At 44.9% G+C, this 25,128-nt stretch overlaps 5 protein-coding genes across 11 annotated transcripts; 4 read left to right on the top strand and 1 right to left on the bottom strand.

Annotated features, from left to right (window-relative positions):
- Positions 1 to 364: 364 nt before the first annotated feature.
- On the bottom strand, positions 365 to 2,439 carry LOC120647079 (7-deoxyloganetin glucosyltransferase-like). The gene has a single exon (XM_039923699.1). The coding sequence runs from the start codon at positions 2,146 to 2,148 to the stop codon at positions 658 to 660; it is 1,491 nt and encodes a 496-aa protein (XP_039779633.1). The 5' UTR covers positions 2,149 to 2,439; the 3' UTR covers positions 365 to 657.
- A 1,590-nt stretch (positions 2,440 to 4,029) lies between these two features.
- LOC120647077 (15-cis-phytoene desaturase, chloroplastic/chromoplastic-like) lies at positions 4,030 to 9,688 on the top strand. Of its 2 annotated transcripts, XM_039923695.1 has the most exons (15): positions 4,030 to 4,265; positions 4,861 to 5,103; positions 5,178 to 5,310; positions 5,415 to 5,503; positions 5,616 to 5,673; positions 6,145 to 6,300; positions 6,497 to 6,645; positions 7,076 to 7,195; positions 7,387 to 7,600; positions 7,672 to 7,774; positions 7,904 to 7,951; positions 8,117 to 8,162; positions 8,550 to 8,737; positions 8,843 to 9,005; positions 9,120 to 9,688. In XM_039923695.1, exons 2-15 carry the CDS (start codon positions 4,924 to 4,926, stop codon positions 9,195 to 9,197), a joined length of 1,725 nt encoding a protein of 574 aa, XP_039779629.1. In that variant the 5' UTR covers positions 4,030 to 4,265; positions 4,861 to 4,923; the 3' UTR covers positions 9,198 to 9,688. The 2 variants fall into 2 exon arrangements, with proteins under 2 accessions (XP_039779629.1, XP_039779631.1); XM_039923697.1 differs by lacking the exon at positions 4,030 to 4,265 and having other exon boundaries at positions 5,178 to 5,291; positions 5,415 to 5,673.
- A 612-nt stretch (positions 9,689 to 10,300) lies between these two features.
- On the top strand, positions 10,301 to 12,778 carry LOC120647078 (cold-regulated protein 27-like). Its single transcript, XM_039923698.1, has 3 exons — positions 10,301 to 10,915; positions 11,489 to 11,903; positions 12,317 to 12,778. The coding sequence occupies exons 1-3, from the start codon at positions 10,853 to 10,855 to the stop codon at positions 12,424 to 12,426; spliced, it is 588 nt and encodes a 195-aa protein (XP_039779632.1). The 5' UTR covers positions 10,301 to 10,852; the 3' UTR covers positions 12,427 to 12,778.
- A 511-nt stretch (positions 12,779 to 13,289) lies between these two features.
- LOC120647074 (pentatricopeptide repeat-containing protein At5g39350-like) lies at positions 13,290 to 16,451 on the top strand. Of its 3 annotated transcripts, none has more exons than XM_039923689.1 (2): positions 13,290 to 13,574; positions 13,719 to 16,451. In XM_039923689.1, exons 1-2 carry the CDS (start codon positions 13,324 to 13,326, stop codon positions 16,291 to 16,293), a joined length of 2,826 nt encoding a protein of 941 aa, XP_039779623.1. In that variant the 5' UTR covers positions 13,290 to 13,323; the 3' UTR covers positions 16,294 to 16,451. The 3 variants fall into 3 exon arrangements, with proteins under 3 accessions (XP_039779623.1, XP_039779624.1, XP_039779622.1); XM_039923690.1 differs by having other exon boundaries at positions 13,290 to 15,376; positions 15,578 to 16,451; XM_039923688.1 differs by having other exon boundaries at positions 13,290 to 15,796; positions 15,881 to 16,451.
- Positions 13,316 to 24,370, top strand: LOC120647075 (protein WEAK CHLOROPLAST MOVEMENT UNDER BLUE LIGHT 1-like). 4 transcript variants are annotated; one of them, XM_039923692.1, is made up of 5 exons: positions 16,355 to 16,392; positions 16,517 to 16,578; positions 20,220 to 20,354; positions 21,273 to 22,285; positions 22,383 to 24,370. In XM_039923692.1, exons 3-5 carry the CDS (start codon positions 20,282 to 20,284, stop codon positions 24,198 to 24,200), a joined length of 2,904 nt encoding a protein of 967 aa, XP_039779626.1. In that variant the 5' UTR covers positions 16,355 to 16,392; positions 16,517 to 16,578; positions 20,220 to 20,281; the 3' UTR covers positions 24,201 to 24,370. The 4 variants fall into 4 exon arrangements, with proteins under 4 accessions (XP_039779625.1, XP_039779628.1, XP_039779626.1 ...); XM_039923691.1 differs by lacking the exon at positions 16,517 to 16,578 and having other exon boundaries at positions 13,316 to 16,392; XM_039923694.1 differs by having other exon boundaries at positions 13,316 to 16,578; positions 21,819 to 22,285.
- Positions 24,371 to 25,128: the final 758 nt, after the last annotated feature.

Raw genomic sequence — 25,128 nt, 5'->3', positions numbered from 1 at the left:
AATATATATAATATAAAGCTTGCAAAGTAAGTCGATCCTAGTCCTAATCGGATCCAAATGTCCTCCGCACGAAAAAACAAAAACAATTTCAATCCGGTTTTGGGACCGTTCGTGCAACCTTAGTTGGCACCAAAAGTAACACGTAATCAGACCATCGTAACAAAGGGAACTAACTTGTTCCCGAATCGAAGTTCTTTTATTAAAGAAAAAAAAATATCGTGACCAAAGCATGAACATCCAGCTTTCTATTTGGTAATTGTGATCATGACTGATTGTGATCCATAGTTACTACACAAAATATCGTTTTATTTATGTCCAAGGTTTGCTATTTTTGTGTTTTCCAGAATTGCGGATATCTCCAACCTTTAATTTGAACAGCATCTGATGATTCAAACTTTGGGGCCTTTAAACAATTACAAAGCTTCTCCCATGTGTTCCAAGCTTGATTCCATTATAGAGTACATAGTTTGCACTAACTTTTCATGTTGACAAAAGGTGGACTTATATGCTGTAAATTTTAAAACAACCTTGATTCAATTACCGGTCTTTCAGGGGTAGACATTTAACTATCCCGACTTGTATTGAAATGTTCACTAGTATCATTTGAAACACATACTCGCTGTGTGTTTGATCAGGGCCATCCACGCATCATTCAAGCTAAGCCATTTTGAGTGAGCCGCCCGGTAATAATGGTGCCGGAGAGAGCAGCACATCGTTGATGAGCCTGTCGAGGTTGGCAAGCGACCTCGCCGCCGACCCCGCGGCGGCCTCTCTCCACTCCGCGGCCCTGCGCGCCATGTCCTTGCCCTTGTCCCCACCCATGGCCTCCCGTATCCTCGCCTCCACGGCCTCCCGCCGCACGTTGTCGCCGACCTCCATCGCCACGCCCCACTCGACGCACTTGTACCGGCAGTTGGTCTGCTGCTCCGCGAAGAATGGCCAGCACAGCATGGGCACCCCGGCGCAGAGGCTCTCCAGGGTGGAGTTCCAGCCGCTGTGCGTGAGGAACAGGCCCACCGCCTCGTGCCGCAGCACGGCCTCCTGGTCGCACCAGCTCGCCACGAGGCCCCTGCCCTCGGTCGCCTCCAGGAACCCCGGGGGCAGCGCCGCCGCCTCCGCCGAGGAGGCGCCGCCGCCGCCCTTGACGACGTCCGGGCGGACGATCCACAGGAAGCGGTGGCCGCTGCCGGCCAGCCCCCACGCGAACTCCGCCAGCTCCTGCCCGCTCATGACCGTGATGCTCCCAAAGTTGACGTACACCACCGACCGCGGGCGGGGCTTGGTGGCGTCCAGCCACTGGAGGCAGGACTGGTCCTCCCGCCACAGGCTGCAGCTCACCGCTTGGAGGCTGCGGTCGACGACCCGCTCCGCGACGGAGGCGAGCGGGCCGACGGTGTACACGGCCGGGATGATGGAGCGCATGGCGTCGAGAGCCGGCCGCTCGAGCTCGTCCAAGGTGTTGATGACGACGGCGGACGCGTGCTCGGAGCGTTCCACCTCCTGCAGCTGGAAGTTCATCAGCACGTCGTCGGGGTCCGTGGTGCGGAGGAAGGTCGGCATGTCCTTGAGCCGCGTGTGCTTGCTCATGCCGGGCGCCCAGCCCACCGGCGTGTCCATGAACCCGTTGGTCAGCTGCTCTTGGTCTTGGAGGGGGACGATGCCCCTGTCGATGAGGAGGCGGAAGTTGCGGTAGCCCATGTAGCCGCAGGCGCTGGCGGTCCAGAAGAGCGCGCACGGCACGCCCACCTCCCTCGCGGCGTCCACGCTGAAGCTCATCAGGTTGTCCGCCACGACGCACGTGACGCCGTCCAGCCCGGCGAGCAGGCGCCGCAGGTGGGGCGGGCAGCTGTGCTTGGTGGCGTAGCTGATGGTCGCCGGGTCCTGCGTGGCGTTGGCGTCGGACGCCGGCAGGCCGTCCGGGATGGTGGCGAAGCGGAACGCCGCGAGGCCCGCGACGGCGGCGGCGCCGCGGGAGCGGACGAGGCGGCGGTGGTTGTACTCGGTGTTGACGAAGGTGACGCGGAAGCCCCTGGCGTGGAGGATCTTTGCCAGCTTCAGCATCGGCGTGATGTGGCCCTGCGTCGGGAACGGCACGCACACCGCGTGCGGCGCCGCCTGGCCGGTCGGGAGAGTAGCAGCGGCGCTCATGCTTGCTTGCCGCCTAGATCCTGGCCGCAGGGCCGCCACCTGGGATAACGGAAGAAGGGATCGAATTGTTCCTTGGAACTATTGGGTTCGGGTTTGGAAACTACTTAAAAAAACAAAAGAAAGCACTCTCATCTTATCCTCTCACCAAGCGCCCGACTATCCGCATCCACCGACGACGGGTGGTAGGGAAGTGCGAGTGGGCCGCCTGTTCGATCTTCGGTTCTCGACACACCCGGATAGCGAGTACGCCGCGAGCCCGCGAGGAGCTAGGCGGCTAGGCGCTGATTCCCAGGTCCCAGCATACCCGCGTCGTCCCTGTGTGCACAAGTACTGAGTGCAAGATGATGGAACTATGCTGAAGGCAAGAAGCCGGGGTGTCATGTCGTATACCTGATGAAGTGTTTTGCTGGGGGTGAAAACGCTGAAGAATAACTTTTCAAAAAAACGCTGAAGAATGGAATTATTTGGCGTGTTGGTAATGGAAGGAATATCGATATATGGTCTGATCCATGGCTGCCGAGGGAGTGGACGCGTAGACCGATCACGCCGAGGGATGGATGTTTACTCAGGAAAGTGGAGGAGTTAAGTGATCCTGGAACAGAACAATGGGATGTGGAGCTCGTCACTCAGACCTTCTTTGTGGAGGATGCGAGGCTGATCTTAGCTCTGGCTGTCCATGCAGAATTGGATGATGTCGGTCTGCAAACAAAGTGCATAGAGAACATGATCAGCGAGTGAGCCGGAGAGGAGCTAGCTCCTCATCAGGTGGCGATGAAAATGAGGAGGCTATCTGGAAGGGGTTGTGGAAACTGAAATGTCCAAGCAAAGGTGAAACACTTCCTGTGGCGATTGGCATATAAGATTAGCCATAGTGGCGCCCATGCTGATATTAGCTGGGCCCACAGCCCCACACCACCTTAGCCGATGCTGAGAAATTCAAAACACACGTAGCGTCGTCATCGATGCTGAGTAGAAGTGGAGCCGACTCGTCGGACCTATCCGTCACCCCCGCAACGGTCATGCGCGAAGGAAAGAAGCCAGCAACAGTCACTTGCTAAAATATATTAATTTATTTACCCAGCCTGGCAGCCTCGGTTCACACACATGCTCTGCTCTGGTGCTCTCCATTTTGGATTCTAGCATCGGTACCACAGTGATTGCCTCGATGCTGGAAGCCTGCAATGTGGGTAGGCTAAGGTCAGTTTCAGTGGGAGGGTCATAAGAGTGTTATGGACATTAAATTTGATAATATGTATCAATAGTATGAGGAGAGAGAAGAAATGAGTGTCATGAAATGTGAGAGGAGTGTCATCACCATAACCCACAGTTCTTAAGATTTCAGTCTAGGTAACTATGTCGATGACACTCCCACTGAGACTGCCCTAATAGTGTTGCGGTGAAAATGGAAATAGTGAGAAGAGCCATGGAATTGGATACGAAATTTGTGCTCTGTAGTAGGACGGAGGCCATCTGTGGTTCAAGTGCAAACATGTGGTACCGGCATGGTAGTTTCTGAATCTAGAAAAATACATAGTTGTAAATGCACAAAAATAGTCCGCAAAAGAGGTAATGCGGCATATGATCTCATTGAAAGAGGAGCAGATGAAAGTTGTGACGCTTTAGAAGGGTGAAGGCACAAATATGCAAAATCAGTGATTAAATCTATTTTTTTCATCATTTATGCATAGCATAGCTCAAATTCACGCATTCATAAGGCAAGTGCATCCTCTTTAATTTACTCTAGCTTTCTAGGAGGAGAGAAGTTTCATGACTGTAAAACCCAACCGGGCAACCGGCACAGTTTTCTGGTAGCGAGAAAAAAAAGAATTTGCGGAAAGTGACGTGGCGGTATATACCACGGAAACGTAGAGCGCACCAGGCGCCAAAAGGCCGGCATCCTCCTCCACCACATCCTCAGCCCCACGCTCGTCGTGCTCCTTGTCCCTTTCCACCGCCCCAACCAAATGCGGAGGCCGCTGCCTCCCCTTATCATCGCCCACGTTGAGACACGAGTTCCTCCCTCCCACCTGGGCTCCCCCGCCTCCACGCCGCTCCGCTACGCGCGAGCCACTGACCCGCCTCGCCTAGTCCGCCTCCGCTGCCTCTCTTCTCCTCCGGTGAGTCACCGCCGCATCCCTCCCGAACCAACCGAAGCTCCCTTGCTTGCTCACTCTGCGTTTTCAGTTTAGTCATGCGGTAGTGGCGATCCGCTTCCTCAGGGGGGATGGGGCGGCTCCGTGGCTCTCTTGCTGGTTGCTACCTGCAAGCGGAAAGTATTAACAGGCTGCAGAAATGGGGGATTTCTTAGGGTTTGTACTTCCAAGGCATCAGGAATTTGTGATTGGTTTGGGAATTGGCTGTTACAACTTGCATAGCGTAGGCTGCACTTGCTGGGTGCAGAGGTTTACGGTGTTCTGGTGGACTGGTAGAGACTGTTGTTGAGTATGCCTCACACAGTATAGGGTAGAGAGAGTGAGAGACATGGTTGAAGTTTAAGCTTAGACGGCTGTGCTACCGAAATGGCCTAGAAGGAGGTCCAAGCTATGTTCTTCTGTTTCCCTTGCATTGCTGTTAATTCATTAGTTGTTCTGAGCATACAATAACTTCATTAATATTTATCAACCCGGATCAGTTTACTCACAATACTTGGAAGATGCACAAAAGAAAGGACATCTTGAACTGTGAGTCCAATGGCTCCTCTTGATTATGCAGGAGCTCGCCTCTGCACATTAGTGGAAGCCGAGCTGACAACAATCTATCAAGAGTTGCTTCAACATGGATACTGGCTGTTTATCATCTATGAACATTACTGGAGTGAGCCAAGCAAGATCTTTTGCGGGGCAATTTCCTACCCGGAGATGCTTTGCAAGTAGTCACCTTGCAAGCTTTGCTGTGAAATCTCTTGTCTTGAGGAATAAAGGAAGAAGCTCACACCGTAGACATTCTGCTTTGCAGGTTCAGTTTTTTGTTCTTTTTTTCATGTTTTCAGGCCATTTCTTGTGAAAATATAACAAATTAGCTTTCTGCAGATTGTCTGCAAGGATTTTCCAAGACCTCCGCTAGAAAGCACAATAAACTATTTGGAAGCTGGACAGCTCTCTTCATTTTTTAGGAACAGCAAACGCCCCAGTAAACCATTACAGGTCGTAATTGCTGGTGCAGGTCCGAATAATTTTGTAATTAACGTTTTCCTTTTTTTTGTAAATTACTTCAAGGGCAACCTCAATTGATTTTAGCTTTATCAATTTGTGATGTGACATTTGCAGGATTAGCTGGTCTGTCAACAGCAAAATATCTGGCAGATGCAGGCCATAAACCCATATTGCTTGAGGCAAGAGATGTTTTGGGCGGAAAGGTCTGATAGATACTTGCATGATTGTTTACCACTCTCGGAACTGCTCGTGTTTACTGTTTCCACCATTTGTTCCTTTTATGTTTTTTTTTGTGTGTGTTTATGCATTGAACAGATAGCTGCTTGGAAGGATGAAGATGGAGATTGGTACGAGACTGGGCTTCATATCTTTTGTAAGTTACGGTTTCTGGTCCTCGAGGTTCTCTTCATGATATTTGTTTTTTTTAGATTATTTCTGTTATAAACATACAGGTAGCGTACACATGTTAACAAACTGTTAAGATACACCATCACACAAACTTCTAAACCACAATTTTATTGTGTCTGCCGTGCTTTTATTTGTGCAAAATCATTATTGAGAGAGGAATTCGGTTAAGTTATTAGTAGTGCCAAAATAGCCTCAAAAAATTTCTGATTACTATAGCATACAGCTTTACATGTTTTAATGTTACATAAACCATGTTGACCCATACATAATATCCATAATGCCATAGTTGAACCATACAGCTGTACTTGTTTTAATGCTACATAAACCATGTTCTTCTGTTCACAAGAGCACTGGATTGCTCATTGCTACCATTCCCTTCGTAGCATATATAACACTTACTGTGAGCCTGTATGTAACCATGTATTTTTGGTTTAAGTTGGAGCTTATCCCAACATACAGAATTTATTTGGCGAGCTTGGTATTGAGGACCGTCTGCAATGGAAAGAGCACTCCATGATATTTGCCATGCCGAATAAGCCAGGAGAATTCAGCCGGTTTGATTTCCCAGAAACTTTGCCAGCACCTGTAAATGGTAAGATTATACATAATGTTGGAGTTGTAGCAATGGATTTCCTAGACAATCCAGAAATGCGTTCTAATCTTAGTTCTCTCATTTCACTAATATATGGACGTTATTAGAGGGTTTATTAGTGGCAGCAATAACACTACATCATTACAGTTGAGGTTAGTTGATGCCGTAATATGATTCACCACTGTACTTTTAACAGGAATATGGGCCATACTGAAAAATAATGAAATGCTTACCTGGCCTGAGAAGGTGAAGTTTGCTATTGGACTTCTGCCAGCAATGCTTGGTGGTCAACCTTATGTTGAAGCTCAAGATGGCTTGACAGTTTCAGAGTGGATGAAAAAGCAGGTATGAGTTCAGTGTTAATTAAACTAGTTTCTGTGTTCAAGACATTCTGCCATCTCATCAATACTAAAGATCCTGTAGCTTGCCAATAAATTGTTTCCTTTCCTTTCCATATCATCCCGAAGAAGCATAGGTAGCTCCGTAAACGAAAATGCTTCCTACGCTCAAATTCTTATCTTACATTTGGTTATAAAGCCCTTTCTGTGCAAGTTTAGACTGATCATTGCTTATAGATGCATTAACTTTTCCAGTTAAAGTCCAGCAATGTTCATCCTTCTTAAGTTCAGCAATGTACCAAAAATGGAGGAAAAAAAAGAGCACATAATTTGCACATAAGAGCTCTTCAAATTTGGTTGTCATCACAGATTGTAATATATCTTTCTATGTTTTATGGAGCCATGTGGTGCCTGATACAATTATTTGATCAGCGCAGGGTGTTCCTGATCGAGTGAACGATGAGGTTTTTATTGCGATGTCCAAGGCACTGAATTTCATAAATCCTGATGAGCTATCCATGCAGTGCATTTTGATTGCTTTGAACCGATTTCTTCAGGTACAGATGTATTTTCTCTATGTGATCGTATAATGTATTACTTTCCTGTTCTGTTTGGAGAAATGGCTTACGTATGTTGATTCTTCTGTTCTTGTCTGTATCCTTCGTTACTAGAGAAAACTACTAATATGTATTTGCATTTAAGATAGCATGCGGGTCTTTTGAAAAGATTACTTTGTGTAAATGTGCAGGAGAAGCACGGTTCCAAAATGGCATTCTTGGACGGTAATCCACCTGAAAGACTATGTATGCCTATTGTTGATCACATTCGGTCTAGGGGTGGTGAGGTCCGCCTGAATTCTCGTCTTAAAAAGATAGAGCTGAATCCTGATGGAACTGTGAAACATTTTGCACTTACCGATGGAACTCAAATAACTGGAGATGCTTATGTTTGTGCAGCACCAGGTGTGATTTATTTCCAATAAACCTTGTTTCCTGTGCAACTATTCATTTAACTGACTAGTCTTTGTATTTAGTTGATATCTTCAAGCTTCTTGTACCTCAAGCGTGGAGTGAAATTTCTTATTTCAAGAAGCTGGAGAAGTTGGTGGGAGTTCCTGTTATCAATGTTCATATATGGTTAGTTGATTGAAATATTTTGTCTGAATTGGAAATGACTTCAATACTTCATTGCCTTGTGTGGTTATGCTTGTTCCTCGAGGAATTTCTTAGCTTTGCTGAGAATTTATGTTGTTCTGAATAACTCAGGTTTGACAGAAAATTGAAAAACACATATGACCACCTTCTTTTCAGCAGGTACATCTCCCGACCATATTCCTGTAGTTCATGCTTTTTTTTGTCTACCAAGATATTTCATGTCCTATTCAGGTTGCGCAAATTCTGCAGTTCATGTGTGATTGTCTATTTTCGGTATTAAATACCATATGCCCCTTGTATTGATCATGTTTATTTTCTTTTCAGGAGTTCACTCTTAAGTGTTTATGCAGACATGTCGGTAACCTGCAAGGTACCAGCTTAAGGACCTTATCAATATTCTACAAACACTAGCATACTAATACATCACTCGTGATATCTCCATTATCTTTTGGGGCTCAGCGACCTCCACATGTGTCATACAACAACCACCTGGATTTTACTTTATTAACTACAATAAAAGGTCCTACGGCTTAGGTGATTTAAAAGGAATTCATTATTACGTGGAAATATCGATATCTTGCACATTATGAACTTTAGTCATCTGCACTAGATGTTTTGAACTGTAGGACTTTAGTCGTTGCAAACATGTCAGTGGACGCTGCCTTGTATTAATGAATCACGATATGTTAGGTAGCAAAGGAAATGAATGCACACTCATATTTTTTTTTCTTTCCTTTCGTCTTCTAATTCTTTACAGGAGTACTATGATCCAAACCGTTCAATGCTCGAGTTGGTCTTTGCTCCTGCTGAGGAATGGATTGGTCGAAGTGACGCTGAAATCATTGATGCAACTATGGAAGAGCTAGCCAAGTTATTTCCTGATGAAATTGCTGCTGATCAGAGTAAAGCAAAGATTCTTAAGTATCATGTGGTGAAGACACCGAGGTATATTTGTCAAAGGCCCTTCCTGATAGATAATCATAAGTAGTTGTAGCTCTGATAATTTTATGTGCTGTTTCCTTGCGTTAATATTCCGGCTTGCTTTGACAGATCGGTTTACAAAACGGTCCCAAACTGTGAACCTTGCCGACCTCTCCAAAGGTCACCGATTGAAGGGTTCTATCTGGCTGGCGATTACACAAAGCAGAAATACTTGGCATCCATGGAAGGTGCAGTTTTATCCGGGAAGCTTTGTGCCCAGTCTATAGTGCAGGTAAATACTCATCATGTTCCTGGTTGGGCATAAAATCATCACATTGCTGAGTCGTTGGATCATTTTGATATGATACATTTTTGCTGCTAATGATTTAACATCTGCTGCTTTCAGGATTATAGCAGGCTCTCCCTCAGGACTCAGAAAAGCTTACAATCTGAAGAAGTAGAAGAAGTTCCGGTCGCATCTTAATTGTAGTTCAGGCTCTCACCGGTGTGTCGTCTTATCACCTATTTCATGGGAACCCACCAGCTGCTCATGTTGGAGGCACCTATGGTCAATTCCCAAGAGTTGAATTGTGACAGTAGCTGGTATCCTCATATTGGGAAGAAGTGATATATATGTAAAACGACCTGCATAGCAATTGTTAGACTTTTGCAAAAGGAAAAGCGAAAACGAGACCTCAGATATTATCTTTGTAGCACTTTCGGTTGGTGTGGCTTCCATATATCCATCCCACGTGGGAAGAATTATCCATGCCTCCGTGGGGCTTCAGGTAACCCGGGGTCAGCAAAGCCACTGGCTGAACTTTATTACGTGAGGTGTGCTGTGTTCCATTCACCGAGCATATTCGAGGTTTTTTGTGTCACGAAAAAGAACAGATAGGAACATAGATAATCTCGAACCTGTGTGCAGTTTGTGTTGTTGGGCATACTATATTTGCCAAGTTGCAGTTACCAGCTTGGACTTTGGCCGTGAGATATTTTTCGTCCTCAGATACCTGGCGTCTCAATAATTGTCCTTTTGAGCCCAGATATTATCTATCATCTCGTCACATTTCCCCTATCTGTTTGTACTGGTACGACTACATATTATCTGGCATCCTAGTTGTGTGTCCCTGATGTTACATCCAGCTGAAAGCAGCCGGCTTCCTTGGTGCCCCTGAACAAGAAAGCATCCGGACAAATTTTTTTCCTTTCAGATTTGATTTGTATTGCCTCAGAATCAATGGGTGACTCTGCTCAGGACATCAACAGAATAAAGCATGCTAGACCATTCTGAGAGTCATACGGCAGCAAGACAAAGATATCCACTACTCCAGGTTGTGATGATCTGATCCTTCCATGCCTGAGCCGCCCATTGCTTCTTCCAGTCGAGTACTCCAGCGGCGGCGGGTCCCTCGTAGAGTCCCAGGTGCAGATCTTTTCTCGCCACCCTTTACCCTTTTCCGGCGGCAAGAGAGGCCAGCCAAACAAATATCTGAGGCCAGATATTTTCCCCGCGCCCTGCCACGTGTCGGGCCGCCACGTGGAAAAGCGCTGGCACGTAGGCGTAAAAGCTCCATCCAGAGGGTCCGGTCGGGTGCTGATCCCTTTTTAATCCTGTCTTTATTGTCCTTGCGTTTCAGTGGCCATTCTCCCCTCCGCCGCGGCTATATACCTCTCATCTCTGTCCTCTTCTATCCTTCCCCGTTTATCCAGAGCCTGAGCCAAATCTAGGAGCTTCCTTGATCTGCCTTCCGAGGGTTGTTTGATTTTCTGGGGGTGCGGTCAAGAACCCACCTTGAATTCCGCTGAAATTTGGTCGTTTTCTTCTTGCTTAGGTGTGCTGTTGGTTTTGTAATCCTTGGGGGCTTTATTGGTTCTTGAGTTGCGATCTTCTCCTGCTGTGTCTATCCTATTCATCATCATCCGGTGTCTAGGAAATCGCGGCTCTTTCTTGCACCAGTTTGCTTCTTTGTTGATCTCCTGCGTTTCTGCAGCTTGGTTACAATTTCTCAAGGGAAAAAGATTTCTGTTCATCGAGGGAGCACAGCAGTTGTTTCATTGGAGAAGTTTCAGGAAAATACAAGCACATCCTTGGAATTTGCTTCGTTTGCTTGTTCCTTGTCTGTTTCAAAGGATCCAATGGGGGATGTATCGTTGAATCGACCTATTAAGGCCGACCCACCTGCCGGTGGCATTGCCAAGGTACTTCTTTTTTCCCTCTTGGCATATCGTGTCAGTTCTTTAGTTCCTGTAATTTCCTCAATGTCAGCTGTACTTTTGTGTACGTAATTTCATTATTCCTTTCTCTTAACAATGATCTTAGGAGTCGAGCTTGGTAGGATGATTGCGAACTGATATTCAGTTAAACTTAGGTGTCGAAGCAGTGGACGATTGGACCTGGCTAGAGACATGAGTTTGTGTGCAGTTTGCTATATGTTGTTGAATCCTGTAAACATTTTTGGTCCTTTGCAATGCAATGAAACTTGGCCAACAACCCTTTAACTGGATATGAATTGTTATTGTATAGTGTTCTCATTTCCATGTCAGAATGTGTTCCCTAATTCCGACTGCTGCTTGTCTAAATAAAATAAATCCCTTTTAGGACTAATACATTTTTTAATAATAATATACTTTATCCTGATCCACAAATAATTTGATTCATTGAAATAGTAGTGGTGTGCCTCTTAATCATGACTTTTGGTTTCTTCCTTACATCATTCTGTTAGCCAATATGTACACACAGTAACTAAAATGTTTCATTTGATTCGTTGACAGGGAAATCGAATTCTGGACATGATGTCTGCCGGGTGGACAGACGAGAGACACATGTTATATATAAGCTCCATGGAGGCTTCTTTCGTCCATCAACTATACAATCACGGAAACCATCCGCACAATGCCCATGGCAATGGCTTCAAGGTTCTCCGCAGGGGCGTGTGGGAGTACATCAAGTATGAGAGGACTAATCCTCGTGTGCAAAGTGGGACCAAATGCTGCCTGCCTGCAAATCCCTGGATCCAGCATTTCAGGCCGCGTGATTGTGGTAGCAATGCACAAAGCGATGGGCTGGAGGCTTCAGTTGGCGATCATGAATCGGGTACGCAGACAAACCGGAAGAGGCTTTCAGTGTCTCATGGAAGGGAATGGGAGGCTTGCAAAGGAGACAACAAGCTCCTTGGTGAAAGTACAGGTAGATGGCTTTCTTTCATCTCACTGATACATTTCAGCAGAAGGCTCAAAATTCCTCTGTATTTGTCTGAACATTTTTACTAAGTATCACAGCTCCGAGCATAATTAGCTATGCAGCTAGTCCAAAATTTAATGCAGTTCGGCTATGATAGTTCTTCATGACACTTGCCAAGGTTTGATAATCCGTACCAAAAAAATCCACTAATATGTTTTTTAGCACAGAGATATTTTTTATAGAAGAGACAGATAATAACACAGATCAGTTATGTTTATTGTCCAGAACTTCTGTTTCTATTTCTTTCCGATATATACTATGATGCTGAATTCAACTAGCACAGTAGCACTCACTGCTCAGGAGTAGCATCATGCAGTAAACTTTTTTCTAATGCCAATTTTATATTTTTCTCCCTCCAGAGGTCTCTGATCAGAATTTTGCTGACGACGAGGCAGAAGTTGAAGCAGAATCAAGTAAGGCACGCAAGAAAAGGAGATTAAGCAGCACATCCCACTACTGTGATGAATGATCAAGTAAATTCGCAGGACCAATTAGCTTAGTCTGTTGTGAGATGACTATCCCAGAAAGTGCTAAGATGATTGGGGCGAGTCCCTCAATTTCTCTGCTGCCACAAAAGCTGTTGGAAGGCAAGATACTTTGATCTGGAGGAAAGCGCCGCAAGAGTAGTTATTAGTGATTTTGTAATCTACAAGTAATGGAGCAGTTAGTAGCGGCATTTTAGTGGATTAAGTTCTTGTTATATGTATGTGTGTATTTTGCAGTCTTCATCAGTAGTACTGTTTAGTGCCTCACCCTCGTCAGAATAATAATAGGCTAGCTCTCTATTTTGCAATATGAGTGAATCGTATATGTTTGCAACATAATGAGAACCATTCCAGGTTTACAATTCCCAAACTATTCTTGTTGCCCCAACTGTGTTGATGTCGCATGCATGTAGCTTGTTCCCGGAATGAAAGTACATACTTGTCGCTTGCCGTTGGACGATCACCATCTTTTCTATATATATAAAAATCTGAAAAAGAAAGCTAGAATAACCATTGAGTCGTTTGCATTCAATTAAATCTGAATCTTTTTAACACTGTCTCATACGCACAAGTTCATAACTACCTTAATTCTTAAACTACACAATGATCATGCTGCGAGGATGGCACAGTTACACCACCTTAATTTTTGCCACTATTTTTAGGAATATTTTTTTAAAAATATAAAATTCATGAAAAGTTACAGAGCATCATTGGCGATAACAGACCTACTCCGTAGCATTTTAAACATGTAGTATAACTGTATAAGTATTAATGCCATCTTTATCCTTCATATTAGTAATCCTCTTTACCGGGCAACCCATAGACAAATACTCTTCCCGCCGGCGAGATAGACCACGCCCTTCTCTGCGCTCCTCCATGGCATGGCCACCCACTGCGTCAATCTCTCCAAATTCTTCAAGATCACATGGGTCCAGTACCAATGGAAGAAAAACCGCATCAAATCCTTCGCCTCCTCAGCTCCGACGAGTGAGGCTGGGCACCTTGAGGCTGAAGCCTTCACCGTGCTCGTGCACAACACCTGTTCGCTGAAATGCCTCAGAGCGCTCCACGCGCGGCTCGCCGTCACGGGATCGATCCGGGACAACTATGTCTTCACGGTCCTCGTCGAGAGGTATCTTTCTTTAGGGAAGCCCGCTCCCGCGGCGTCCCTTTTCGCCGAAGGCTACCACAGCCGCCCCACTGTGTATTCACTGAATCTCGCCGTCCGTTGCTTCTCGGACCATGGGTTCCACCGAGAACTTCTTGATCTTTACAGGGAGCTGTGTGGCTTTGGGTCCGACAACTTCACTTTCCCGCCGGTCATCAAGGCTTGCACGGCTGTGTCTTGCCTTCGACTGGGGAGGGAGGTGCATTGCAGGGTTCTGCGGACAGGGCATGGGGGCAATGTTGGTGTGCAGACTGCGCTCCTTGATTTGTACGCAAAGGCTGGCCAGATTAATGTGTCAAGGAGAGTCTTTGATGCCATGGTGGAGAGGGACTTAATTTCTTGGAACGCTATGGTCTCAGGGTACTCGCTCAATGGGTGCTTCCAAGAAGCTGTAGAGATGTTGCAGGAGATGCAGCAGGGTGGCATGAGGTTGAATGCAAGCACACTTGTTGGTATCATTGGTATGTGCGGTGGTGTCGAAGCAAAGGATGTTGGTAGTTCGCTCCACGCATTGGCAATGAAATATGGGGTGATAGCTGATGAGCCCCTTACATCTGCGTTCATCTCAATGTATTCTGCATTTGACAATCTTTCCTCATCTCGATTGGTTTTCAATATGCAACCTATGAAAGATTTGGTATCTTTCAATTCCATGATATCAGCGTACATGCAGCACTGCAACTGGAAGGAAGCTTTTGAGGTCTTCAGATTGATGCATTGTGCAGGCCTAGGACCTAATCTAGTCACTGTGGTTTCTGTCCTTCCATCTTGCAATGAATTCTTTGGTATAAACCAAGGCGAGTCTGTGCATGGTATGATTATCAAGTTTGGCCTTTCAGAGCAGGTTTCTGTTGTCAGTGCTCTTGTTTCCATGTATTCGAAGCTTGGGAAATTAGATTCAGCTATGCTCCTTTTCTGTTGTTTCACCGAGAAGAACAATCTTGTGTGGAACTCTATGATTTCTGGATACCTTGTGAACAATGAATGGAGCAGGGCTCTTGATGCGTTCTGCAAGATGCAGATCGAGGGTGTGGCTCCAGATGCAACAGGTATCATTAATGCGATCTCTGGATGTAGACACACAAAAGATTTGCCCATGGCGAAGTCGATACATGCATATGCTGTTAGAAATAAATTTGAATCAAACCAGAGCGTAATGAATGCACTCCTAGCTATGTATGCCGACTGCGGAGATATATCAGCTTCCTATACATTATTCCAGAAAATGGAAATACGGATGTTAGTATCTTGGAACACTATGATATCTGGTTTTGCTGAAATAGGGGATTCAGAAGCTTCTCTAATGTTATTCTTCCAGATGTGCCACGAAGAAGTGCAGTTTGATTTAGTAACTCTGATTGGTGTTATTAGCGCCCTTTCAGTGTCCGAGGATGCTACAATTGGAGAATCAGTTCATTCTCTAGCAATCAAAAGTGGATGTAATTCTGATGTTTCTCTTACAAATGCCCTCATTACCATGTACACCAATTGTGGTATTGTTGAATCAGGTCAGAAACTTTTTGACAGTTGTTCTGCGAATACAATCACTTACAATGCTCTGATGAGTGGATATCGCAAAAACAACTTATCTGAAAGGATATTGCCTTTGTTTTACCAAATGGTCAAGAATGATGTGAAACCAAATCTTGTAACATTACTGAATTTATTGCCTGTTTGTCAGAGCCAGTTGCAAGGGAAGTCTATACACAACTATGCAGTACGAAATTTCACTAGGCTGGAAACAGCCCTCTTCACATCAGCTATGGGTATGTATAGTAGGTTCAACAATATAGAATACTGCAGCAAAATTTTCAGTTTAGTTGGTGAAAGAAACATTATATTATGGAATGCCTTCTTATCTGCATGTGTCCAATGCAAGCAGGCTGATATGCTAGTTCATTTGTTCAAGCATATGCTCTTTCTTAATGTCAAACCTGATGCAGTAACCATGCTTTCACTCATGTCAGCTTGTTCACAGCTTGGAGATGCAGATTTTGCTGCATGTGTTACGGCTGTCATCCTTCGGAGGGGTTTTGGTGCAAAGGTTTTGGTTCTTAATGCTCTTATTGACATGCATTCAAGATGCGGAAGCATATCCTTTGCGAGGGAGCTCTTTGATAGCTCAGTGGAGAAAGATTCAGTCACTTGGGGTGCAATGATCAACGCATACAGTATGCATGGGAATGGTGAGGCTGCCCTTGATCTTTTCTCGGTGATGATAGATTCAGGAGTGGATCCGGATGACATAACTTTTGTTAGTATCTTGTCAGCCTGCAGTCATAGTGGCTTCGTAGAGCAAGGGAGAAAATTGTTCAAATCACTACAGGCAATCTATGGCATTACACCACGAATGGAGCATTATGCATGCATGGTGGATCTATTGGGCCGAACTGGCCACTTGGATGAAGCATATGATATTGTTAGGACAATGCCGTTCAGGCCATCAGATAATTTGCTTGAATCGTTGCTTGGAGCATGCAGATTCCATGGTAATTCTAAAATTGGCGAGTCTGTAGGGAAATTGCTCATTGAATCTGAGCATGGAAAGTCAAGATCTTATGTCATGCTCTCGAATATCTATGCTTCAGCTGGCAAATGGAGTGACTGTGAGCAGCTCAGATCAGACATGGAAGCAAAAGGATTGCGGAAAGATGTGGGGGTTAGCTTAATTGGGATGGCATAGTAGCCCTGATGAAACAAAGGTTTAGAGTTTGACATGTTTGTTGTCACACATTACAGTTTTGGGTGATGTCTTGAAACTATGCGCATATCTGGCTTACAGGTAGTCGCCAGAACACTTATTTTTGTTTGTGCACAAGAAAACATTCCATCATTCTTCCATGCCTTAACATTTTGGTGGCTGATTATTGCATAAAATCGAAATATTCCCACCTTTGTGCAATAAGGAACATTGCCTTTAAAATATACTATTACAGTTTCCAAAGAAGATTGTGGGGGCGTGCAAATGGTAAGTGTAACACCCCATGCACTAATTACCTTAATTAGGATTCATTGAGAGCTTAACATGATCATTAGTACTAATCGTGCACTGTTCATGGGTCTAGATATTCTTTGGCTCACTCTCTTCTGAAGTCTCCCGAACCGCCAGCTCGCTTTCGTGATCAAGTTGTCCACGGCGCCACGCTCGCTCGCTCGCACGCCACGACGCCGAGCTCGCCGGCCCTCCACCACCCCACCCATCCCCGGCCGCACCCCCTCCGATCCTTCTCGCGAGGGCCTCCCCAACCCCATCCCGCGCCTTCTCCGCCGCTTCCCTGAGCGGTTCCAGCCACTTGCCGGCCGGAATCGACCCCTCCACCATCGGTCGCCATGGAACCTTCTCCCGAAGCTCCGCCCCAAGGTCGATCCCCTCCCTCCGGTCAGTTCTCCACCCGATTCAAGGCCCAGATGAGCCGGCCGCGCCTCCCTCGACCTCCCCAGCACCTTTCCCTATCGGAATCGGCCTCGCACGGCTGGACCACCATTGGAGCCTGCAGAAGCTTCGGCCTGACCGTCGACCCGCCACTCCGGCTGCTTCCCCGCCGATTCGAGACCATGGTGCGCTCCCCCACATCGCCCTCATCCTCCCTGACCCCTTCCCCGACCTGCATCGGTTGCCCCCTCATCGGAGACCGACCTGCAGCACCACCTCAACCACTGCTCCGCCGCCGGCGCCATCCCGACCACCTCCGACCCCGGCCCTTGCATCAAACCGGCCCTAGGTGAGCCCCTTGTGCTTCCCTACCACACCCCTGCAGCCGGCATGGCCTTCCCTTGCCAAAAACCGAGCTCCTGAGCGCCACCTGTGCACCAAGTTCGCGTGGGGACCTTGTGCAGCAATTCAAACAAGTCCAGGGGCTTTTCTGCATTGTCATAGACTCAGGTGAATAGTTTCTTAGGGACCTAATCGCTTAGAACTTTAAAAATTCGTAGAAAATAGTAGAAAAATCGTAAAATAGCAATTGAAGATGTTTTAGAATCCTTGTGAGTAGATCTATGCAGTGGAATCATAATATGATGGGTGTTAGTTGAAAATATTTGCTGTAAAAATAGATTTATGCTTGTTAAGGTTTTAATGCTAGTGTTGCTTGTCTTTTTCATAACTGCAGTTATAGTACTCTAAATGATATGAAATTTTTATGGTAGGCTATTCTTGTGATGTGTGTGTTGTGGTAAAAATTTCAAGTTCATTGAGTGCAGTATGACCGAGTTATTGATTTAACTTGTTGAATGCTAAGTAAATAGTTGTAAATACTTTATAAATAAAATATAGATGCTAAAATGGAAAATGTGATTCCACTGCCCTTGTATGATGTTATGTTGGTCTAAGAAAATATAATATGGCCATGTGTTTACAGAAAATATGAAGTTTTATATTTAACTTGCTCTCACACGATTAAGTGCAATAAAAATTTGTGTTTTTTTATAATCAATAAAATATAAAACCTGAGCATGTGAAATTTGTACAGTAGACTATTAGGAGTATTGGTGATCTACTGTGATTTTGGTAGAATTTATTGTGCACTTTACATGTATGATCATATATATATATATATGCCTATATGTCTTATTATCTAAATAAATTAAGAAAGGCTTTAAATAAATTAATTTGGGGATGGATGCTATATTTTCTGGTGATCATAATTCATGTATGACATGTTAGTATGTTGCTCAATTGTGTTAGTTCTGTTTGAGCTTTCAAATGAGATATGCATGCTCTCTTTTAACAAAACAAGCAATGCACAGGATATCTGTATAGATGTTGCTCATGCAACTCTTGTTTAAGCTTGATATTGTTTGCATGTTTGCTAAAGCTAGCTCATGACCTTCATTCATATGGATGCTCAGTCGTGACCTTGTGTCTGTCTTGCTTGCTCTTTTTGATGCATTGTCTATTGTACCTCCGTGCATTCATACATCCGCATTGATGCATCTCATTTAGATACGCCAGATGGACAACGCGTGGACATGAAGCACGTGATGACAGAACCGAACCCCAAGATGGTGTTGGTGGACGTATCCTGAAGATAGAAGGACCAGCTGGAGCAATTGAAGACCCGGCCCAAGGTCGGAAGGGCCCAAGGCCTTGCTAGTACTAACACTGACTTTGTGTCAAACCCAGACAAGCCCCGGAGCATAACCCCTAATTTGAGTATTCAATGTTTATTTAAGTATTTGTGCATTTACGTTTTTAGGAGTTGTATAGAACCCTAGTATGCATGTTTCTCCCTAGGTACCTATGAGTCTATACTAGTATACAGGTGTCGTTAGTATTGCCATGCTTAACTAGGATCCGGTAGAAGTCGAGTGATTGCTGTCACTCGCGAGCTATAGGTTTTTGTTGTTTATGGAAAAGTGGCTTGAGAATGAATCTGCGAGGAAAGAAAAAATGGAGACCGGGCGGAGAGGAATTGGATTATGGATATGGAATGTTTGGAAAGTGGACCTCCGCCTGTGTCGATTGAGGACCGTACCGTTGTTGGCCCTGATGACCGAGGATTGAACAGTACTAACCACATACCGGAAGTAGGAGGTAGTCGAAACCAGTAAACTGTGTACCACTTTACGACGATACTCTGAATTCCGTCCTGCTACGCTGGGCGTGGGATGATGGCGGGTGTTGGATTGGATGTCGCATCCGGGTTCTCCGGGAGTTCACCGTGAGGGGCCCTTCACCTGGGTTTTAGCAGGCGTGGTTCAGATGTCGTGGTAATGATGGAAACAGCTGACGCGTGTGGCCCGGCATGGTTTGCATGTGTCGTGTGAGTTAGGTCCACCTTGCAAGGTTAAATCGGATCGATTCGCCGTGACTCGCGGATATGAGAGCCTTGGTAACTGCGTCACATCGTAGTAAAGAAGTGGAATAAGAATTGAAAGACGAGGATGGATTATATGTTTATGATACTCTTGGAAAATATAATGTGATGTACCATATTTGCTCTAGATGTTTATGCAAACCTAGTTGATATTTGTACATTAAACTTGAGCTAAAATATTGAAAGCAAGGATCCACCATTAGTAGCTTTTCAGCAAAATAACTCCAGAGCCAAATAACTTTGCATGTCTAGGAGTCGGCTAAGTATATACCATAGTCGGGTAAAACTTGCTGAGTATTAGTATACTCAGGGTTTGTTGTTACCCTATTTTCAGGTAGCTGCTGCTGGTTGAAGCTAATCAGGATTCACATCGGTGGGCTCGATGTGACGTTCTCACGATTTCGTAGATAACGTTGTTTTCAAACTAAGCTTTTATCTAAATTCCGTTGCATATTAACTCTGACAATTACTTTAAACTTGTTTTGTGAAGTTCTGTTTTGTAATTTAAATTTGAGAAACTTATGTCTGCTTGTAATCATCTGCGCTCGCCTTCGGGTGAGACTTCCAGTCTTTTCGATCCTTAACCCAACAGGCTGCCGGATTACACCGTTTTAAGTGCGTGTTTACTTGATTAATGCTTAAAGATGATAGTTAGCACACTTAAACCAGTTTAATTTGGACGGTTCTGCTATAGTAAGGCACTTCACAGTTGCTCTGCTGTGCTGATTACTATCATATTGGTAACTATAAGAAATTATTTGACCTGATACTTTTTTTTTACGATGGTGCACAGACTGACTCAAGGAGATCCGGTCATATCCAAATTGGATATCAGTTACATGAGCACAGCAAAATATGCAGAGGATTGAGCAGACAATTGAAGATTTACACATGCAATTCTGGAATACCTTTACTGTCCAGTACTCAGGTGAACTCTCAGTTTGATGCACAATCTTCTTTATAATTTCCAACTATCATGAGGTTATATGTGAATATTTGCCAATACAGCTGTTCGTGCTTCCTGGTGGCACACAATTTCTTTAGGCTATCCAGCTTGTGCCAATAGCACCAGAAGTAACTATAAACAATAAACTACAGAAATAAATCAAAACAACTATTAGATTGGGGAATGAGTCCAAGTCTTCTCCTGTAGCTATTTGTGTGGGTATTCCCACCTCCAAAATGGCTCTCCACTGCTTCAAGTCTCTTCCCTGCCTCCAGTTTTCTTCCTGAAACATCATGCATAGATTGCCCAAAATCCTTTGTCCTACCTTTGTGTTCTCCTGCGATAAAAATGTACACGTAAGAGTGTCTTGAGTAAGGTTCGGATTCTGCTTTTGTATTTGTATTCTGATTTATTTCTAATTCATGTAGTCTTTTGTATACTTTCCTTCCATGTGTTGTTTTAGATGGTCTTCCCTTATTGATTGTTCCCAGTATTTGTTTCATATGGGATGTGCTTGCATATCATGACAAAATTTACTGTGGGGGTATTCATATGTTCCCAGTAATTCGATACTCTTTTTTGAGCCATGATATTTAGGTCAAAGGAGCTTTGTCCTGACTAATAATCGGGTCAATTGTTTGTGTCTTATATAAAGATGATTATGCACCATGGACCTAGTTTTATCTAGTTCTGAATTCTGATCATTCCTGAATGTTCTTTTTTGAGCATCCTTCATAGATGAAGGATGCTTATTCAGTAATACAGTATTATAATTTAGGATCTGCGTCAATTTGATCAGTAATTTGACATTTCTTTTGGTAAAATCAATTGTAACTCAGGTCTAGGTTTTGACTATTTTGTTGTCCATCCTTGATGAGTTCTTCAATGTCTCTTCTTCAGTTAGTAACAAATTTGTTGAGTTGTGGCTTGAAAGAATGGCAGACAAGAAAATTGAAGAGGCCAATTCATCTCACATTGTATCTTCACCAAAATCTTTGCAAAGTTCAGTAGAGCCTAAACTAATTGAAGGTACTGATGAAGATTATCATAATAACCTTCTGAAGAAAGCAAGTGCTAATTTTGAGGCACCAATGCAGCAAGAGTATACTATTAGCCTTGTATTAGCTGAGAACAAAAGGAATTTGCAAGAAATTTCAGTTGAACAAGAGGTTCCTACTGGTGACTCAAACCTTTCAGCAAAAGTGGACAGCAGTGAAATGACATCTACGAATGAAGTTCATGATGGTATTACATCTTCCTCTAATGGAGCCCATGGTGATTCTAACACAATGAGATCAAACACAGCTAGTTCCATGCTTGAGGCATCAATGCAGCAAGAATGCCCTATGAGCCTCATATTGACTGACGGGAAAGGCAATTTGCAAGAAGTTTCAGTTGAACAAAAAGTTCCTATTGGTGATTTTGTTGCTCTGTCACCAAAAGCAGGCAGCTGCGAATTAATGTTCACCAACAAAATACCTGATGGCTTTCCAACTTCCTGTAGTGATGCTTATGAATCAAAGGAAGCCCAAGATGATTCTATCAAAATGGAAGCTTCAGAAGTAAATGTCTCTGCAGATTCAGAGTCTTTGCTTAGGTTAAATGAAGGGGTCCAAGATGATGCTTATTGTATTAATTCTGGTAAGGTTGCTTGTGGAACACCACCTGACATCCAGAAAAAGGTGAAAGAAGATAGACCACTGACTGTCAACAGATTTCATAAGCACCAAATGGACCTTGGAGACACAGGGCAAAAGGTCCCTACACCTGTGAGCAGATCAAGCACCAGAAAGTACTTGAGAATGGATAAAACCACTGTTGATACTACAACCCCCATCGAATCAGTAAAGGTTGCTGCATCAAAATTTGGTGGTAGCATCAACTGGAAAACTCATAGATCACAGACAGCACGAGTAACTGAGAATTTCTCTCTCCTTTTTTTTATTATTTTTTGTATGGATTGTATCTGTTACAATTCTGTGAAATACTCTCGTTTGTTCTAATAAGCAGGAGAGTGACCATACTATACTTGAGCTTGATAAGCTGAAGAATGAAATTTCAGAATGTAAACGTCAAGCAGAAGCTGCAGAGGCTGCAAAGTTATCAGTATTCAATGAGCTTGAGAGAACAAAGAACATTATTGACGAGATGACACACGTCCTGGAGAAGCAACAAGCCATAGAGGTGGATGCCAAGGACTTGGAATTGTTTCAATTTATTTTACAAGAGATGGAGGGAGTTGACTTTGGCAATAGTACTGTAGCTGAGGAGAAGTTGAATAATATTCAAGAACGGCGCAAATCATTGGTTGCCAAAATTATGTTAGTGAAAGATGACTTCAGAAAAGTCCAGGTGGATTATGATTCTTTGTTGATAGAAACAGATATTTCCGTTAGAAAAGCTCAGACAGCCTTAGCAATGTCCAAAGATGCCGAGAAACAAGTGGAGGAGCTCACCATAGAGCTCCAAAGACTGAAGGAGGTGTTTGATTTGGCTCAGTCCACATGCCATGATGCTGAAGAAAACAAGAAAGGCACATTGATGGCGCGTGATGCGGATTGCCTGGCATGGGAAAAGGATCTCAGACAAGCAGAGGAAGAACTGAATCAAATCAGCATGGAGCTTTCTGCTGTTCAAGAATTGCAATCACAGGTTGACACATCATCCAGCTTGTTGCTGGATCTCAAGAATAAGGTAGCCACTTATATGGAGGCGAAGTTAATCGAGGAAGCACAGGAACAAGAAAGTGGAACTCAAAAATCCATGCAAGAAGAAGCCATCATTCTGTCAAGGAATGAGATCGAGGAGCACAAGAAAAGCATTGCCAAGGTGACAGATGAATTATGCGCTCTGAAAGCAACTGCTGCATCACTCGGGTCACAGTTGAACAAAGAGAAAACAGCACTTGCCGCCATTCAGCAGAGGGAAGCGATGGCATCCATAACCATCCAATCTCTCAAGGTGGAGATTAAATTGTCTCAGCAGGAACTTGAAGCAGTTCGTGCGAAGGAGAAGGAGCACGGAGATAAAGCAGTCAAGTTGCCCAAGGTTCTGCAAGATGCAGCCAATGAAGCCAACAAGGCTAAGTCCGTCGCTGCCAAGACACGGGAAGAATTAAGAAAGGCAAAGGAAGAAGTGGAGCAAGCGAAGGCTGCTCTGAGCACTACGGAATTCAGGCTTGAAGCAGTTCTGAGAGAGATAGAAGTGGCGAAAGAGTCTCAGTGGCTGGCGCTTAATACTCTGGATGACAGCAAGGTTTCAGCAAACATCAAACAACAGGGTTCTTCTCAGATGATCGCACTTGATGTGGATGAGTACACATCTCTGGTCGAGAGGTCCCATCGGGCAGAAGAGCTTGCGCACGAGAAGACAGCTGCTGCTATTGCACAGGTCGAGGCAGCCAAGGAGTCTGAATCACGCACCTTATCAAGACTGAACGAAACATACAAGGCCTTGGAAGAACGAAAGCAGGCATTGCTCGCCACCACAGAGCGGGCCGACAGGGCCACAGAGGGCAAGCTGGCCATGGAGCAGGAGCTGAGGAAATGGAGAGAGGAGAACGGCAGGCGCCGCAGGGCTGGTGACTGGGCTTCAAAATCTGAAGCCAAACCTTCAAACACCGCAGAGATCATCCGTGGAGACACGAAATGCACGATCAGAGAAGACAGTTGCGCCCCCTCGTCAGTTCATCCTCTGTCGGACGCGTCCGGGAGGAGCAGCCCCAACGACCTGGCCCTGCAAGCGAAGACGAAGAAGGCAAAGAAGCTGTCGCTCTTCCCGCGCATCATCATGTTCCTGGGCAGGAGGCGGCTCAAAGCTGCCAGGTAACAGTCTCTCTTTCCTGCGATGTTTGCCAGTGCTGGAGTGTGTAAATTTGCAGTAGTTGCTGCCGATGGTACGTTGACTGTGTGTGTTGAAAGTTGCTGGTGAATGTACTATTTCAGTTTGCTGTACAAGAATGCTTCTGTAAACACAATCGTATCTGGTTCTTCTGTTCCCGATTCTGTGAACACTACGATGGAGTATACAATATACGTGTGCAATTTGTTTTCACTGCAGAGTATTGAGTATTCCTCTCTGTTTTTGGAACTAAAAGATTTGTACTCCGTATTTTATCTTGTCTTCCTGATGCTGTGAGCAGACAGCGCGAGATGCTTCTAGCTGGGATTTCGATGTCGCGGCACGATCTCAGCTGAATGAAACGAGACTGATCAGGATCGGTGAGATGGAACCACAGGATCCGCATGGCACGGTACGCATGATCGCTGGAACGGGGCGACGTGCGCGCAGCATTTGATGTACAATACAACTGTACAAGAGCTGCAGCGTGGGATGAAGCTGGCCCAGCTTGCCGCCACGGTGGACGAGGGCGTCGCCTGCACGATGTGCAAGCTGGTGGATCCCAAACTGACTGAGTCCATCAGATCCAACTAGGGGTGGTAACGGGTCATGGCTCTAGTGGCCTCTTCACAGTCCAACAAAGTATTTAAATTTTTTAGTTCAAAATTATATAAAATTAGAACCCGGTTTTTTTAAGTGTCCGGTCCTTAAATTTTCTAGTTTAAAATGTTGGGCCTTTTACCACCTCTAGATCGAACCCGTAGACAATAGAAAGGAAAATGTAAAGAATGTGAGCCCAAATGCCACTCGACTGGGCCGATCTGAGACAAGGGACCAACGTTACTCTAGGCCCAGTTTAGCCCTTTCCGCGACGTGCCCAGCACTCTACTGTTGCGTGTGGAGCGTGGTGGCTAGC

The sequence above is a fragment of the Panicum virgatum genome, chromosome 9K (genome assembly GCF_016808335.1).
Source record: "Panicum virgatum strain AP13 chromosome 9K, P.virgatum_v5, whole genome shotgun sequence".
Classification (NCBI taxonomy): domain Eukaryota; kingdom Viridiplantae; phylum Streptophyta; class Magnoliopsida; order Poales; family Poaceae; genus Panicum; species Panicum virgatum.
The sequence above is the reverse complement of the archived record's forward strand: the minus strand, read 5'-3'. Positions and strand labels throughout refer to the sequence as shown.

What these genes read in the sequence shown, in the direction of transcription:
- LOC120647074 (XM_039923688.1), top strand. Translation starts at nt 13,324, where the DNA reads ATGGCCACCCACTGCGTCAATCTCTCCAAATTCTTCAAGATCACATGG. An exon ending in ATACAGTATGCATGGGAATG is followed by an intron (nt 15,797 to 15,880) that starts GTGAGGCTGCCC and finishes GTATCTTGTCAG; the next exon opens with CCTGCAGTCATAGTGGCTTC.
- LOC120647075 (XM_039923691.1), top strand. Translation starts at nt 20,282, where the DNA reads ATGCAGAGGATTGAGCAGACAATTGAAGATTTACACATGCAATTCTGG. An exon ending in CTTTACTGTCCAGTACTCAG is followed by an intron (nt 20,355 to 21,272) that starts GTGAACTCTCAG and finishes TCTCTTCTTCAG; the next exon opens with TTAGTAACAAATTTGTTGAG. An exon ending in ATAGATCACAGACAGCACGA is followed by an intron (nt 22,286 to 22,382) that starts GTAACTGAGAAT and finishes TCTAATAAGCAG; the next exon opens with GAGAGTGACCATACTATACT.
- LOC120647079 (XM_039923699.1), bottom strand. Translation starts at nt 2,148, where the DNA reads ATGAGCGCCGCTGCTACTCTCCCGACCGGCCAGGCGGCGCCGCACGCG.
- LOC120647078 (XM_039923698.1), top strand. Translation starts at nt 10,853, where the DNA reads ATGGGGGATGTATCGTTGAATCGACCTATTAAGGCCGACCCACCTGCC. An exon ending in CTGCCGGTGGCATTGCCAAG is followed by an intron (nt 10,916 to 11,488) that starts GTACTTCTTTTT and finishes ATTCGTTGACAG; the next exon opens with GGAAATCGAATTCTGGACAT. An exon ending in GCTCCTTGGTGAAAGTACAG is followed by an intron (nt 11,904 to 12,316) that starts GTAGATGGCTTT and finishes TTCTCCCTCCAG; the next exon opens with AGGTCTCTGATCAGAATTTT.
- LOC120647077 (XM_039923695.1), top strand. Translation starts at nt 4,924, where the DNA reads ATGGATACTGGCTGTTTATCATCTATGAACATTACTGGAGTGAGCCAA. An exon ending in CAGAGTGGATGAAAAAGCAG is followed by an intron (nt 6,646 to 7,075) that starts GTATGAGTTCAG and finishes TGATCAGCGCAG; the next exon opens with GGTGTTCCTGATCGAGTGAA. An exon ending in GTGCCCAGTCTATAGTGCAG is followed by an intron (nt 9,006 to 9,119) that starts GTAAATACTCAT and finishes TGCTGCTTTCAG; the next exon opens with GATTATAGCAGGCTCTCCCT.